General features: G+C 36.3%; 3 protein-coding genes and 1 long non-coding RNA gene across 6 annotated transcripts in view; 2 read left to right on the top strand and 2 right to left on the bottom strand.

The window, feature by feature from the left end:
• Positions 1–161: 161 nt before the first annotated feature.
• LOC100175617 (persulfide dioxygenase ETHE1, mitochondrial-like) lies at positions 162–4,007 on the bottom strand. The gene is made up of 8 exons (XM_002127985.4): positions 3,921–4,007; positions 3,721–3,810; positions 3,542–3,596; positions 2,456–2,604; positions 2,112–2,241; positions 1,610–1,699; positions 1,256–1,372; positions 162–586 (listed from the first exon to the last, which is right to left on the bottom strand). The coding sequence occupies exons 1-8, from the start codon at positions 3,948–3,950 to the stop codon at positions 543–545; spliced, it is 705 nt and encodes a 234-aa protein (XP_002128021.1). The 5' UTR covers positions 3,951–4,007; the 3' UTR covers positions 162–542.
• A 1,701-nt stretch (positions 4,008–5,708) lies between these two features.
• LOC108949817 (DNA damage-regulated autophagy modulator protein 1-like) lies at positions 5,709–8,843 on the top strand. The gene is made up of 6 exons (XM_026836263.1): positions 5,709–5,977; positions 6,160–6,315; positions 6,470–6,569; positions 6,924–7,092; positions 7,582–7,607; positions 8,215–8,843. Exons 1-6 carry the CDS (start codon positions 5,901–5,903, stop codon positions 8,467–8,469), a joined length of 783 nt encoding a protein of 260 aa, XP_026692064.1. The 5' UTR covers positions 5,709–5,900; the 3' UTR covers positions 8,470–8,843.
• Positions 8,844–10,191: 1,348 nt separating this feature from the next.
• The window catches only part of LOC108949856 (A disintegrin and metalloproteinase with thrombospondin motifs adt-1-like), a 16,694-nt gene continuing 10,314 nt past the window's right edge, over positions 10,192–16,571 (bottom strand). For all 3 annotated transcript variants that reach the window (XM_018813820.2, XM_026836254.1, XM_026836255.1), the window contains 11 exons: positions 15,478–15,556; positions 14,767–14,846; positions 14,190–14,359; positions 13,698–13,798; positions 13,335–13,417; positions 12,651–12,883; positions 12,098–12,171; positions 11,961–12,043; positions 11,535–11,667; positions 10,979–11,134; positions 10,192–10,717 (listed from right to left, as the gene is read on the bottom strand). In XM_018813820.2, the coding sequence (XP_018669365.2) occupies positions 10,510–10,717; positions 10,979–11,134; positions 11,535–11,667; positions 11,961–12,043; positions 12,098–12,171; positions 12,651–12,883; positions 13,335–13,417; positions 13,698–13,798; positions 14,190–14,359; positions 14,767–14,846; positions 15,478–15,556 (1,400 nt within the window). In that variant the 3' untranslated portion in view covers positions 10,192–10,509. The remainder of the gene's footprint in view (positions 10,718–10,978; positions 11,135–11,534; positions 11,668–11,960; positions 12,044–12,097; positions 12,172–12,650; positions 12,884–13,334; positions 13,418–13,697; positions 13,799–14,189; positions 14,360–14,766; positions 14,847–15,477; positions 15,557–16,571) is intronic.
• Positions 14,037–16,571, top strand: part of LOC113474581 — a 22,807-nt gene continuing 20,272 nt past the window's right edge. The window contains exon 1 of the long non-coding RNA XR_003396272.1: positions 14,037–14,047. This is a non-coding gene — a long non-coding RNA (uncharacterized LOC113474581). The remainder of the gene's footprint in view (positions 14,048–16,571) is intronic.

Below are 16,571 nucleotides of genomic sequence, written 5' to 3'. Positions count from 1 at the left end.
GAGGTGTATGAATGCACCATGTGTGTCTGGTGTATAATAGGACACCCATGTTATAACTCGACAGTAAGCATGAGGTGTAGGAATACACCATGTGTGCCTGGTGTATAAGAAGACACCCATGTTATAATTTGACAGTGAGCATAAGGTACTTCAAGAATAAATACAATCTGATCAAATTTATTTATCCTGTTTCCAAAGAGAAACACCTTTTGTCCGTGACATAATAGCATAAATTAATTTTATTCCAGGGGACCATAGACACAAAAACTACCACAAATTAAATCTTGAGGTTAAGATACAAATCAAATATATAAATAAATAGATTTAAATAATTGCCAAGTTTTTTTGCATAAACAAAATACAATATCACATGAAATAAATATAAATTAACATAAAATATTTACATTAGGTAATTATTAAAACAACGATTGCATAATACTAGTGCAACCAATCGAGGTAAAAAACACAAGTTAGTAGCGAGTAATGATCAGTATTGATTTTTTAATAAGCATAAAATTTATTAGTTTTGACCATATGGTATATTAGTCTTGAATTCCACACACCAGGTTTGCAGGATAAGAAGTATCTGAAAAAGTAAACATATAATGAAATGTCTGGTGCGCCGTGGCACAGTGGTTAGCATGTTGCCTTGAACTTAAAGGGCCTAAACACACCCCACATCACTTTTGTTTTTTTATGGTAAATTCATAAAGCGACTGTTTTATTGATTCCAAAAATACTTAGTACACTTCTCAATTTTTTCGCCAAGCAACTTTCAAATCAGTTTTATGAATTTCACGGTGTTTGAGCTGGAATATCTTTGGTTATACAGAACCGATTAAAACAAGTAAGGTGTCGTTGGAATTAGAAAAACACACTCTATCTATTAAAGCGAGGTACATTTGAGTGTGTTTAGGCCCTTTAAAGGATACAAGTTCCAGACTGTGGCCGCTAAATGGTTGTCTAAATTGTCAGCCATACATAAAAAGACCTCAAAAAATAATGACTTTCCGCTTTATAACAAGGATTGTCATTGCCCTGTTAGCGTCGATAAGTAACATTTAATCATATTCAGATATTATTTTTGTTTAAAATCCATTACCAATGATGATATTCTATTATTCTAACCTACAACAGACAGCAGCAAATTTTTATATGAGCCAAATGTTGCCTAAATTCTTCTAAGTAGCAAAGCATGCCTTACAGTAGGACCTTACCAATACAGCTTGGTCCCTTGCAAAGCTACTTATATTACCTATTCTCCTTGGTAAATCTAGTTTAAGATTGCTCATTATTTGCACAAACTCATCAACAGTTTTAGTTAATCGTGGATTGTAAAGTTTCTCTTCACCCACCGTTGTCACACTCATACCTTCAATATAAGACGTAATGTTAAGCTGGCTAGGGTGTCATGTCATCAAGCAGAGACAAAGTATATTGCATTCACCACATTCATTAATGGGGTTCCCTATGTTTGACAAATATACATGGAACTGCATTTTAACAATGTCACCCCCAGCTTACAAGTTACTATGTATGCTACTTGGTGGCCTGTGGGTGATTACATTTTTTAACATAATGGCCAAACTAGATTTCTTACAAACCTCACCTTTATAATCATGAGCTGGATAAAGTTTATAATCTGAGGGTAATGAGAATATTTTGCTGTGCACGGAGTGGTACAGAGTTTTCGCACAACCTAAGAATAAAATACAATAATCATATCTGCTTAATGCCATATCATAATAAAACTTTTTAAAATGCAGGGAGACAGGTGAAGATAGATAGCCATTCCTGTGAAACAAATCTAACTTTGGTTGTAATGTTACTGATTAATGCAGAAAACACAACTTTCGCACACCACCCCAGGTTGCCACCAATAGTAATGTTGATATAAATCATTTGAAACTTACAAAAAAGAAAGCAGCTCAAAGTATCCCAGCCATAATGAGGGCAAGTTTTATAGCTGGCACAGGTTTAAACATACAACTACTTTACAAAATACAACAGCAAATTTAGCTTGACTTAATAGGGTAAAATGCCTTTTTTATTTTTCCCCACAAATAGCCTTCTGTAATGCAACTATTTTTTACAAATTTTCTAATAGTTACTGTGATGTAAGTCAGTCCTCCCACACCCCCTGACAAAGACAGCATCCCCGGTAAAAGCGATTCGATCTTCATGAAGAACAAACGTGAAACAACCCAGAGTATGACCAGGTGTGTATCGACATTCAACCGTCTAAGTAAAATATCTAAGTTTATTTCAACTCATATTATTCTTTATCGTTTAATTACGGAAAACTATGTCACACATTCAACAAAACTTATAAACCAATCTCCATACATGTAAGTAATTTTTGCAACGCAACCAAAGGACACCAGGTTCAAGGCTCATCTAATTTAGTAAGTGTGTCCACACCATAACTACTTACTTATTTTTAAACAGAACATACCAAGTTTCCAACCAACAGATTATCTCCATCTTTCAAATAAAGATCAGCTTTTCCACCACTATTTGCTCCCAACACCGATTTACAGTTTGGTATAGACTTCTTGATCTGACCAGTGCCAGTGGTGTGATCAGTGTGTACATGCGTGTTAACTGTATAGTATTGCATGCAATAGCTTACACAAGTAAAGTGACAGGTTGACAGTTACTTTAATACAGTAGCTTGGGGTAAGATGGTTCATGTTTTCATTCTCACTTATCTTTACATATGGTAGTAAACAATGAATATTTACGTAATTATACAACCGCATTCTTACAACTTCAAAGGAATGTAGTTACTTGTTAAACACGAGTAGGAAATATGGGATGTTATTTGCTTATAGTGGTAGTATCCATCTTACCCCACAGAGACAGTGATACACTATACATCATTATTGCGTTAATGACTGCCCAGATTCAGAGTGTAACTTCATTAGGCTAGCCTATCTAATATGCATACTTTCACTATATATCAATATATCATAACTAACAACTATAATTAGCAAATGACAGCCAATTACAAACCAAGAGGCCAATATTAAGTGAAAGAATATTCTGTCATTTGTTTCATGGACTTAGAAGACAAATGTCCATCTGCCATACGGGGAGACGGAATCATGGTTTGTCTGTAAGTGTCTTGTCCAAGGACACATACACCAACAATGATAGCAGCGTCAAGCCTAGAGCCAGACTGCAGAGTATGGCAGGTGTACGCGCGATTTTTTACCGACTTTTGGTAATGCACCCCACAATTTGTCCCACGCACGCCAATTAATTAAATAAAGAAAAAAAAATACGTATTAAATTAATAGGTAAGATTTCCTAACGTGGCTTGAAATGTGCATGCTTTGCTGGCAGATTTTTAATGATAGCACGCGTGCACGCGAAAAATAACCGTCTTGCACGCGCGAGATCTCGTCAGGAACTGCCATACTCTGCAGACTGGGCCTAGACCATTTACTAATATGTAACAGTTTGAAGTAAATGTTATTATAAGTTATATATATACCTATATATATATATAGTACATAAAAAACCTGATAAAACTCACCTCCATATATTAGATTCAACCCAAGCTCATTCACAAGTTTTAAATCTCTTTCAACCTAAACAACATGTAGTTTGGTTTTAAATAGTTTGATAAACAAAAAGAGGAACAGATACAACATAAACACACAACGTTCATTAATAGATAAAACATGGAAGAACATTTATAGCATTCAAACTTACACATTCAAGTACAGGTTCAATGATCATGGCATCTTTGGTTTTTTCACATCCAAGCAAATACGTGTATGTTGATGTGTCCGAATCAAACAACTGCAAAAAAACAACATTTTAAGTTAAAAACACAACAGTAATGTTAAAACTAAACAACTCGTAATAAGTTTTATTATTTTTGCAAAACAAGTCAACAACATTTAACTTACCTGACGAAATATTAGATTCGATTTTACCATTATCACACAATATGTATTTAAGTAACCAAACAACTTGACGTAATTTAATGATGTATTGCTTTTTGTTTTGCAAAAGGGGAAACCCCTGCCCTACCCACTTTAACCATTGTGATGTTTATGCTAGAGTAGATGGTAAATGAAATTTATGTCGATGCACAAACTATGTAAACACCGCATATATTGTCTTTAAAGTTGAATGCATGAATGTAACTTACTTTATCCTTGCGTGGCCGGAAAACGACAGTCGTTAAACACGTGTGGTTTGTTTCATACCCCTCGTGCCAGCTTACGAGTTACCATGTAGGCTATGTAACTTTGTGGGTGAATATTTGTTAGGATTTTTTTGATTTTTTTGTATGTCTGATAATTTAGACAACCTATTAGTGACCACTGGATTGCAGTAATTGCCGTTAAGTGTCTTGGCCAAGGACACATACGCCCAGGATGGTATAGAAGCGAAGCGCCTTATACCCATTACCTCTAGGTTAGAGGCAGGCGCGCTGACCAACTGTGCTACGGCGCCAAGTTAGCCAACCTCGGGTAATAACTTTGTTTTGCAAGAACATTAAACTCACTGAAAATAGAAAAAACGAAGCCCAAACCTATAATATTCCCCGAATATCTGGCATCTGTGATTGACTCCGTTAAAAGGTTTAACGAACGACCAGTACGCGCGGTTTAAACAGTTTGTTTTAGATTATGCGGACATTATCGCGAAAAGATTACCTGATTTATGGCGGAAAACATTGGTGTTTCATTGGATCGACACAGGGAATATCCACCGCCGCCTATATGTCCAGGGTGTGATTTTAATTCCTTGCTGTTCCAGGAAATCTGTCGGTTACTCCAGTTTAAGAATACGCCATACCATCCTCATTCTCCAGGTTTGGCTGAGAGGTTCAATCGCACGATTCAACAAATGTTCGCGTTATTTGTGAACAAAAATCGAAATGGCCAAAAAACAACACTCGTTATAACACGGATGTTCCGTTTCATATACCTCGTGCCCGCTTACAAGTTACCATGTATGTAACTTTTACGACTGCATTTTAAGTGCCAACAGTATCCATCTTTCCCTAGAGTACTATAAAACGTTATGATATATAATAGGGTAGGGTAACATGGGACACCTTTTTATTCTGTTTTCTTGTCCCATTTGTTAGTGAACAAAGAAGATTTAAAAAATTATAAAACCGTATCCTCACGACTCCCATAGACCCATTCTAATTGTTTAAAACACGATCAGGATATTTGGATATTATGTGCTAAAGGTGTCCCGTCTTAGCCCACCCTACTATATGGGATGTTATGCGCCAATAGTATCCATCTTACACCACAAAAATACATAAGCACTTGGTTCGCCCTTCACGTCCAGGTTATTGACACAAGTCGTAAACCTTCGAGAATGTCGTAACAATGCGAGTACAATCCCTTGGTAAATCAAGTCCATTGATTGTCGCGCGATCTTGGAAATTTGCTGTTTGTATGTCAATATTAGGGTTTGTGTAATATAATTTTTTCACGAGATAGCCCAGGTTTCTATTTCTATTTAAACACACATATGGCATAATGCCTTGGATGTCCAAGTGCCTTCTCACACAGGTGTTCTACAATGCGCAATATAAATATATTGTAACATAAAAGATTACGACTGGATATTAAAAGTCAGGCTGGATATTACAATGAAGAGTAAACGACAGTAAACATGTTCATAGCCGTAGATAGCTTTCTTTTTTTAAAGGCAACTCGTATAATTAAATACCTGCTTTGTATATAAGTATAGGTGCTGTGTAGAAAAAGCAGAGGTGTATTAAAAGTTCCCAGTTAAGTAGTAAGCCCAAATAATATCTGTAAGAACAAATTTAAAATCTAAAATGTATTTCTATTAATAAGTCCGCCTGGAATATTTTAATATTCTGACATTAAGCTTAAAATCTAACACAAAAAGTGATGCCGGGAGTCGTCAAGTCTTTCGTATATTTTCCTACAGCAGTATTTTTACTAATGGGGGTGGGATTCTTTATTTGGTAAGTTTATATAATTCTCATTAAATTCTAGCCCGTCACCCTATATACGTGTCTGACCGCATACAATTATCTTGTGTATAACTTGGCGGATGGAAAACGAAACTTTAGTATATTAAAATTTACGTGTTTTTACCAAAACAGCTATTTTTAACTTGTTTTAAATTCTAACTTTTCTATCACAGCTACGGCATAGCAGTTACAAGCGGCCACGTGGTGTCGCCTCCGCTGTGGCCGTACGTCAGCAACACAGGGGGAACCCCCCCGGAAAGTTGTTTGTTCACCTTATTTTTAACATGGGCTGCGATATTTCTGTTGCTTACAATGTTTTCGTATTACAAGTAAGGACGCTTGATATATAGTAGGGTTTAAACATACTATTATTACGATTTAGCCCACTAATAGAGTTAAGTGGTGATGTATGAAATGGAACACCCGTCTTATAACCACTGCTGTTGCCCCACCACGCAAAGAAAACATTTATTTTTTCACTAGATTCGTCGATCACCACATTCCAGGATCACGTGTCAATACAGCTGCTATAATTATTGGCGGCATTTCCTGTTTTGGCCTAACGATGGTGGGTGCTTTCCAGGTGGGTATTCCCCGAAAGTTGCATACGTAATAAATAGCCAAATTATTTACCCTATATATGGGTCGTTTTCCAGCTCCAAAAGAAAAACCAGTTTTATAAGTAATAGGCTGTAGTTAGATGATCTCACGAAGATATTTGTTTTAATCTTGTTTCGCGTCCAAATCTGATGGTAAACAAATGATATTTACATAATTATACAACCGTACCCTTATACGAACCTAAAATAGCGTTGATTATATTGTTTAAAACGCGATTATTTTGGTAACCAAGTCAGAGTTGACCAATGACCCAAAGTCACGGCTACCTAGACATTTTTAGCACACTAACCAGAATTTCATGTATTTTTCCAAACAGTGGAATTTGGTCCCAGTTCCGCATTGGATCGGAGCCGGCATAGCGTTCGTGGGATCCGTTATATACAGTTGGCTAGTTTTCATATTATCGTGCAGACTTGCTACACATAAGACGGTAGTAGCTTTAAGGTTCCTACTGGCCGCTACAGGGACTGCATCTGGTGTTGTGTGTATCCTTTTAAAATAGTTATTATGGCGTTATATATAAGAAAATGGAATAACGAGACAAATCTGGCCTAAACCATTAGTCCTCAACCGCACAGACAGTAAGCGATCAAAATGTATGAAAACAGAACACACGCGTTATAACCACTTCCGTTTGGGGAAATGGGCAACTCCAGCCTGATTCCCAGGTCCTATATGGAATGCCTCGCTATAAGACCCTATAAGTCTTAAGAGAATGGACAATTTATACTTAAAAAGTTATATACAGGGTATAACTTGTAAGCGAGCTAGGTGTATAGAACAGAAAACCCGTGTTACGACTGTCGTTGCCCCTGTAACGACTGTTGATAGATAAGGCATATTTAGCTACAACTACTTTTCCGATATAATTTAGCTAACGAATAACCAAGTATAATAATAAGATAACACAGTAACACACATATGCATCACGCCATCCTGATGTTCCCTTAACCTCCAAACTCCACGGTGGATAGTTCTTATAGGAATTATTCTGGCTAGGGTAAGTAAGAAGCATCTTAGTTTTGTTTAAATAAAGTAGGTTGGGGTAAGATGGTTCTTGTATGGTTCTGTTTTCCCGTACCTTTTGGTAAACAAAAACCATTAACAAATTTATATATCCGCATCTTCACGACTGTAAACGGACTTTGTTAAAAAACACGATCAGGAAATACGGGATGTTATTCTATTTTAACAGTATCCATCTTACCTCAGTACTGTATTTAATATTTACTTTCTAATTAATCTAATACTATTATAAGGATTATATAATTGCACGCTGCTATAACTATACAGCTGCCTATACACTAAAGCCAATGTTTCGGATTTAGTTCAAAAGCGAATTTATCAACGTCTTGATCGTCGCACGCTTTTCTACACTGCGCTAATAAGAATTACTATTGCCTGATATGAATAAAATAATTTAGTTTCTACCCACGAGGATATAAATGACCAAACCAACCAAAAGTTGATGTCTGCGTATCCACACACTGCAATAACTGCACCAACTTAACTATGAGCGTCAGGTTAACTCATAAGCATACAAAACACACACATACACATATTATATATATATACTGGTTTAACATTACTGAACCAACTCATTACAGATCGACAGATCATCTGAAACTTTGTACATGGTTGCTACTGTTTCAGAATGGTTCCTTGTCTACTCAGCAATAATCTACTTATTTACATTCGCGTATGAACTACGCAACGTTTCAAGCCTTAACGTTGGACACATTACAAACAGCAATCGTGTTGCAACTGATCGAAACATGCAGGGGAACACTGCGGGAAGCAGCAGCAATTCGAGAACATTGTCAGTAAAAATGGGTTACGTAAATACTGGATGTCGTATCTAAAAATATTGAAAACCAAGCAGGATAAATACATATCATAGAACGTATCTGCCAATTAAAAAACCTCCATCAGCATTTAACCCAAAAGATAAAGAAATGCCAATTCAATGATTGACACCTGTGACTGTGACGTATTGTTTTATTGTGTTGAATGTTGGCCTTTGTGTCTATTTTGGTGTGGCGTCCTTCTGCACTGTTTCTATTTTTACTCTCGTTGTTACTGACTTTTGTGTTGAGTTGATACGTCTCCTGCTAAACCACCCTTGAGCATGATTGGTCGTCGTGGCGCGAGTGCGCCTTTTCTCCTGTTTGTTAAATCCGCCCGAATATTGTATAAGATCGGCAGTTCTTGTGGTGCATGGTTGAGTAATGTTGGTGTATTTGATTATTGTGGTCAAAACGTTAGTGTATTCAAGCATTATCCGTTCTAATTGTTTAATTATATTAGTTTTTATATGTCATAAAACTGTTAAGAAATCCTACACCAGTCTGGTCAGTCGCACCTAAAATTCGTTCACGTAACACACCTAAAAAATTTATAAATTTCATTCGGTTGCAACATTTTTAATTTTAATCTTTTCTTGCAGTGGTATTTATTTATATATAACGCATCTTTATTGTTTTGTTACAAAGTTTATATATAGTAGGGTGGGGGAAGATGGGACACCTTTTCATTCTATTTTCAAGTCACAATTGGTAGCAAACAAAGGAAATTCAAATAATCATAGAACTGTATCCTCCCGACTCCCATATACCGTTGTTAATTGTTTAAAACACAATCTAAATATTTGGTAACTACGTGCTAAAGGTGTCCCATCTTCCCCCACCCTTCTATATATTTATATATATATATGTTAGTTCAACTGACTGTTTATATTCTTACTTCGCATTACAAATGTATAATCGCCACAAGGCTGTTCGAATTGTCAGCCATACAGAAATACAACCCATCACCAAGTTACAGAACATTACGTGGTAACTTGTGAGCAGGCACAAAACAGCTTCTGAAAAATTTGGAAAAACTTCAAAACCGCATGTACAACCGCTGAAGTAAAAAAAATCGACCGTACAACAATGCGTGGTCAACTTAGACCGTTTCTATACGTGTCTGACTGCGATGTCGCGGAACCGGTCGCATGAAAGACTTGGATCGGCTTTCCGGGTGTTAGAGTACTGGGCCTAAATCCCTTGTCAAGGACCTCACCCATAAAGAATAATAATAAAAAAGCGGAAAATTCTCGCTTAAAACAACAACAGTTGTTCGACGAAAGGAGATCTATATGACTACTTACCTGCACAAAAAGGAGTCGGGCGATTTCCAGCGGGAAAAGCCAGTAATCGGTAAATTTCAAATTTCTTCTGAGACTGATAATGACATTGCAGACAAAATATAGTTTTGTGGGGTAAGATGGGACACCTTTATCACAAAATATTCAAACAACCTGGCCGCGTTTTAAACAATTAACAACGATCTATGGAGTCGTGAGAACACGATTTTAAAATTCTTTGATTTTTCTTTGTTTACTAGCAAATTTGACAAAAAAATTATCCCACTTTCCCCCACCCTATACAAAAAATGTCCAATCTCCCCCACCTATTATATACTGGTTATGGCAACCTATTTGTTAGATTTAGTATTTGTTGGTTGCATATTTCATAGGGCTTGACCCCGACTGTTATTTCGTTATAAGCACTTAACTACATAAACAGTGGACCAATGCTAGATTCACCACAGTAACTTAAACTTGTATTTCCTTGTTAAACGTCGCGTGCAGTTTAACATATGTTAGCGACGTCACAGTAAAAAAACGTGACAAGATTCCGCGCAACCCAGCTTCCAGAACACGTACAAACGCAATGTATAAAATACGAAAAATTTTAGCACTGCAGTTTCAGTTATATATCTTGACAGTAAACTACACGCTACCACCTTTCATCATCAGCTATTTCATCTGGTATCGAACATTTCCTTTGTGACGTCATAAACGCAGAGTAAGATAATTAGTTTGAGTTAGCAACTGCACGTTACTACACAAAGATTAATCAATTCGAGATCTGAATATACCATACAGATTCATTAAGAGCCGGTTGCTTGGAATATTGACAGAAGAAATCATCTTTAGAGTCTTCATCAAGTTTCCCAGCTAGAATTTTCATGTCTAACCCGCTTATACAATAATTGTTGATCGAAAAGGAAGTTTGAACTTCCGCAAATTTTCCATCAGTCAAAGAAAGATATTGAAAGTAATGACTGGAAAATAAAAATTAATTATTTGTATTTTATTCATGGTCAGCTTTAATAGTGTTTATGTTTACTTGAAGACACCTATAATGCAGGGGGTATACACTGGGCAATAATAAATACTGTGTGTCTGGTTCTATATGTAGCTTATAAACCGACGTCTATTCTACATAAGGTTGGCACACCATGGGACGGAAACATGTGAGCCATAGTTCACGCATCATGTCAACACCCAGGAAGCTACAACGCAGAATTGATATTTCCACTCACTGTGAGGAATAATGACAAACAAAGTCATCTGCTCCATCTCCATCCATATCAGCAAGCAAAATATTAGCATTTAAAGATATCGGACACTGTGGTACTCGTCTTTCACTGAAGATAACCTCGCTAAAACTTCCATTTCCCAACCCTAACTGTGACCATCTGAAACACAATATATAAATTATAATAACTTCATTTGTCTCTATTGTTATGGTAGCGAAGATTTAAAAATATTTTAAACGAAAAGACAGGATATAGCAACAAAACAACAGTTGTTAAAACACGCTTACAGTTAAAAACATACATATATTTGTGTTATTTTCCACATAACGCATACTTTTCTTCTAACTGCAAAGTAAATTGTTTTAATTAAATTTTAGATCTCAGTGTGAGTTCACCATATGTTGGGCGCAACATCCGTGATTTATAACTGAAGCTCTTTCTCCCACACTTTTTATCCATAGCATGTTTATCCAACTGTTGTTATACTGTTGATTCACTTCTCTACATTCTTATAACATCATCTTCACTAAGAAATAAATCAAAATATTATGTAACTCACAAGTATCCCGTATCCTCCACACAAACAATATCAGTTACATTGTCAGCATTAATATCTCCCGTTAAGAATCGACCAGGTGTACACAGGGTGGTGTTGACGAGGGTATATACCGCACTAACGTTAAATGCTGGCTCTGTTAGAAAAGGAAATGTACTGTTAGAATCAACAATATGTTTTGAAACCAGTATCATTTGGTTACAATGCATGTTAGTTAATCATAAAGCTAATGGAACACTTTTAGGCAAGCAAGGTTATATTGTGCAATAATGATATTACATACCATGTTAAACAACATTCAAAGTTAATGAAAATACTCTTAGGCAAACCAGAAAATCCATAGAGAAGTAATAATCAACAACAATCTATGTTAAAAATGTTGAAATAAATCAAAATGTTTGTACAAATGTTCCAACTATGGTTCCTTACTTGTGACATTACATTCAGCCAGATCACATTCTTCAATATCCATGGTTGGCCCGTCGCAACATGAGGTTGCACAACTCCTACTCCTGTGTGCCAACTGTCACTTGTATATTTGAATACAATGTTATAACTCCTCTTACCTTGAGTGAAAAGCTTGTTGACAATGACCCGTACATTCACCCCATGCTGACCAAAGTCCCCACACTGGACATTCCTGTTTGAATTAGGTAAAACAGCAAAGATATACCCATAATGCTAAGTGTTAAGTTATATCATTGGTGTCTTCTTATACACCAGACAGCAGACACACATTGTGTTTTCATTTACCTCATGCTCGCTGTCGAGTTATAAAATGGGCGTTTTCTTAATATTAGAAATAAACAAGATTCATTCCTTTCTGCGTACACATTTTAAAACTGGTAAAATGTTTTGTCTGATTACTATTCTTGATCACAAACAGGACAAAACATGACTTTGTAAAAAATCTTTTAGAAATTAAGGACTGCATTATGTCATGTTTGTGCTCAGACATTGTTTATACTCGCTTAAATACACCAGGTGCATATGGCATGATCATACACCTTATACTCTGTACCTAGTTGCAACATGAGTGTCAAACACAAGGCGATAAGAATTTAAACATTTACCTTATCCGCTGTTAAGTTAAACAACCAACAATCCACAAAATCTTACTTCTACTTCACATGGTTCACTTTTATTCTCTGTCGTGGCTTGAACACCAAAGCAATTCTCACTTAGATGATAAGTTGCATTGTAACACGTTCGTTGTAACACTACCACCCCAGGTCCACAGGAAGACGAACAATTAGTAACTATAACCCACCCACCCCACCTGGGGGCTGGGGTTGTCATAGCAACTGTGCTTGGCTGAGTCGTGGTTTCCCAGTCGTCGTCAGAATCGAAATCTGAATTTGCAAAAAGTGCGGACTCATGATTTATTAGGTAGACAGAAGTCTTTGCATAAATTAATGATCAATTAGTTTTCATATAGCTATGATCAGCAGATGTTTGAGTTTAACTTGGTTATTCCAAAGAAAATCATATTTATCAAGTCAAATAATTATGCGTTTAAAATTAAGACAGTTACTTCCTCAAGCCATCATGAGTGTAATAGAGATTGTTATGTTTAAAACCACTGGTCACCAATGGGTTGTCTAAAGTGGCAGCTATATAGAAAAACAAACCCACAAAGCTACAAAACACGCCCACAAAATTAAAGTCACAGTAACTTGTAAGCTGGCACAAGGTGTATGAAACAGAACACCTGTGTTATAGCGACTGTTGTTTCCTGCCAGTTAAGGATAAAATAAGTAACATTATATTCATATCCATCCAAGCTACTTAATAAACAATTACCATCATCACATGACTGAGTGTTACATATTCTGCCATTGGTTGAAACATCAGAACATGCTTCGGCTTTTAAACAAGATCTCAGCCTGTGGAATATCAAAATATTACGAGTATGGAAGGGACTTTACATTAAACTACTTTATACAAAACGTTGCTCATCTTATATAAATATTTAACGGCAGTTTTTTTGATAAAAAAAACACCAATATTTTTGACAATTGTTTATAGGTTAACTTGCATCTGACTGACATTTTATTAATTTTTATTTGTAATGAAAGCTTGTGTTTTAGACATCAAGAATACAATAAATTTTATAGGTCCCATCGCTTTACATGGGTTCCATTATTTGTTACGGGTCCCACTTACCTCCATTGGGTCCCTTTTCCACAAGACTTACTACATTCCCCCCACTGCCCCCATGGTGACCAAACACTACTATCTTCATTATATAAAGCAGTGTTGCACATCTGAAACATTATGCAAACTGAAATTTGTATAAAAAACTAACTAGATAATAACGTAACAACAGGGACAACTTTTACTTTATTTCCAAGAACATAAAATAAAAAGCAAAAGTTTTTAAAGAAAACATTCAATAGGGAAACATATTAATTAAACATAAGGAAACACACCTATTAACTCTACTTCTACATACAAATATAGGTGCCAATCATGTCATGTTTTATTGTATTTTTATTAAAATCTGTAATAGCATTGTTAAAATGTGGTTAAACTTAGACAACCTCATTAACTTAATGCACCAAATATACTTTGGCTCTGCTGGTTTGTATAAAAACCTAACAGCAGATTAGCTTCAGGGTAAATCAGATTCAGCCTTATGTGCCCCCCCCCACTTACCTCCAACCTACACTTCTGACGTTCTACTTGCTTCCCCACACTGTTAGTTCCACCAACACAAGTTGTAACGATCTGGTTCTCCACGTAACGACACACACGTTCCTTCCACCTCGTACCCTCGCACGATGAAGGACAGTTCGTCCACAACGACCATTCCTCCCATGTTCCAACTGGGAAGATATGAAATAAAATTTGCTTTATGTTTTTTTTTCAGAAGGTGAAAAACGGCAGTTTATTTTGTTTAATACACCTCCTGCCCGCTTGTCTTTTGACAAGCTATTTATACTTGCATGGCGGGGCAACGACAGTCGTTACAACACACATGTTCTGTTGCATACACCTCGTGCCAGTTACAACAGCCAAAGTTGGTCAAAATGTTTTTAAAATCGGGTTTAAAGGATTGACAAGCTTTCAGCTCCATTAAACTACAAACACTTATCAAATTTAATAAAAACTAAGGACCTACAATGGTAAAGATACGGGTGACAGATGAGTTTTTAATACACTATGTGGCAATGTGGCATAACCGGCACACCACGACATTATAAACAGATATTACACATAAAATACATCTTACCTGGCATACAAGGTTCACCGCATGATCTACTTTCAACTTTATCCCCAAAACAAATTCCCCCTTCTTTGCATGCACGAGATCTGTGGTTTGCACATATGTGGTTTATCAAATACATGTATGTGGGTTCATTGTTGTCACAAATCTGGGTGACATTGTTACACAGTTACGCTCATAGTTATTAAACATAGGAAATCTCATGGACTAATACTCAGTGTACTTTGGTATTGCATTTTCAAATACACCTAACAGCGGTAAGAGCTGTTTTGGATGTAAAACTACATTACCAAAACTTCTTATTTTTCTATTACTTCAAAATCCCACGCACTGCTAACACAATAATACACCACGTTCACATATGTAACAAATTTAAACCCCACTTGTTGTAATCATTGGGTATAAGTTTAACCCGTATTTCCATGTTATCATTATTCTGTTGGGAATACTGGTGCTTGTTATTATTATTTTTCCCGTGCGACGCCGAAGCTGGTTTACCGTTATATACCGTTCTCTCTGACACTACAGAGTCACTGTTAGTTTAACCAATATACTGTGTTTGCATTACGTCTGATTTTACGTCTTTTACTTTGTTCTAGGTTACAACGTCTTTTATGTTAAACAAAGTCAAAGTTATGCTATTTGACCTTGTATAAACTGTGCTCTGTTACTACATGTGATATAAACATAAATACAAGGATGATTTCTAATCCAAACCTTGATTGCTTTCCATCCCCACAAGTAAGCGAACATTCTCCCCATTCCTCCCATGCATCCCATGTATTTGCAAATTCATCTACATAGATGATGTAACATCGAATATTTACTTGTGTCTACTACTCTACTTAGTAAGGTACCTAAACAATTAATACTCTATAGCAATATATGTGGGTAAGGTCTTACAGGAGGGCATGCCATTGGAAACAAGATTAAGGTCAGAGTTGTAACCCCAACACCCAGGTTGCTAAATCCCATTTAACCCCCTAGTTCAGTCTATGTTGTGTCTTACACAAGGAAAATATGCCCCAACAATGTGAGCAACAAGTCTTAAACCATTAACCTCTGATCTAGATGTAGCAAGCATTTTTATTGTGGAGTTGTTATAAAACAGTGCCAAGTGTTGTGGCGTTTTATTGTGGGCGGATGCCAAGCACCCTGGCACACACAGTATATTGTTCCAAGCATTCTGCTAAGTAGATAACATAAGTTAGCTGCTGAGTAAATCACAACTAGTAGGGTGGGGAAGATGGGACACCTTTTGCACATAATATCAAATATCCTGATTGTGTTTAAACAAATAGCAATAGTCAATGGGATTCGCGCGGATACAGGTTTTATTTTTCTTTGTTTACTATTAAATTGGATGAAAAAATAGAATAAAAGTTGTCCCATCATACCCCCACCTTAATATATTTTAAAGCATAATAACAGATAACCCACCAACACCCCCGCAAGTTTCTGTCGAGCAAAACTCCACCTGATCACCCCTGGGGATTCCTCGTGGACACCTCTCTTCACCCACCACCCGATTGTTGACATCACAATGGCGTGTTCGTTTACGGAACCCACTCCCACAAGTCCTCGTACATTCCCCCCAATGTTCCCATAGCGACCATGCACTTGTGGTGTTGTCAAACACTACGTCTGTTGACAAGTTTGATTTTTCAATATTTATTTTTAATTTTAAATAATGATATTAATATCTTTTTTTTAAAAAATATTTGTTTTTGTTTATTTTTTTAATGTGTTACATATATAGCATTGCAAATATAATTATGTCTGGCACCTCTAACCAAAAGGTCATGGGTTCA

The sequence above is a fragment of the Ciona intestinalis genome, chromosome 10, assembly GCF_000224145.3.
Source record: "Ciona intestinalis chromosome 10, KH, whole genome shotgun sequence".
NCBI classification, from domain to species: Eukaryota; Metazoa; Chordata; class Ascidiacea; order Phlebobranchia; family Cionidae; genus Ciona; species Ciona intestinalis.
The sequence above is the reverse complement of the archived record's forward strand: the minus strand, read 5'-3'. Positions and strand labels throughout refer to the sequence as shown.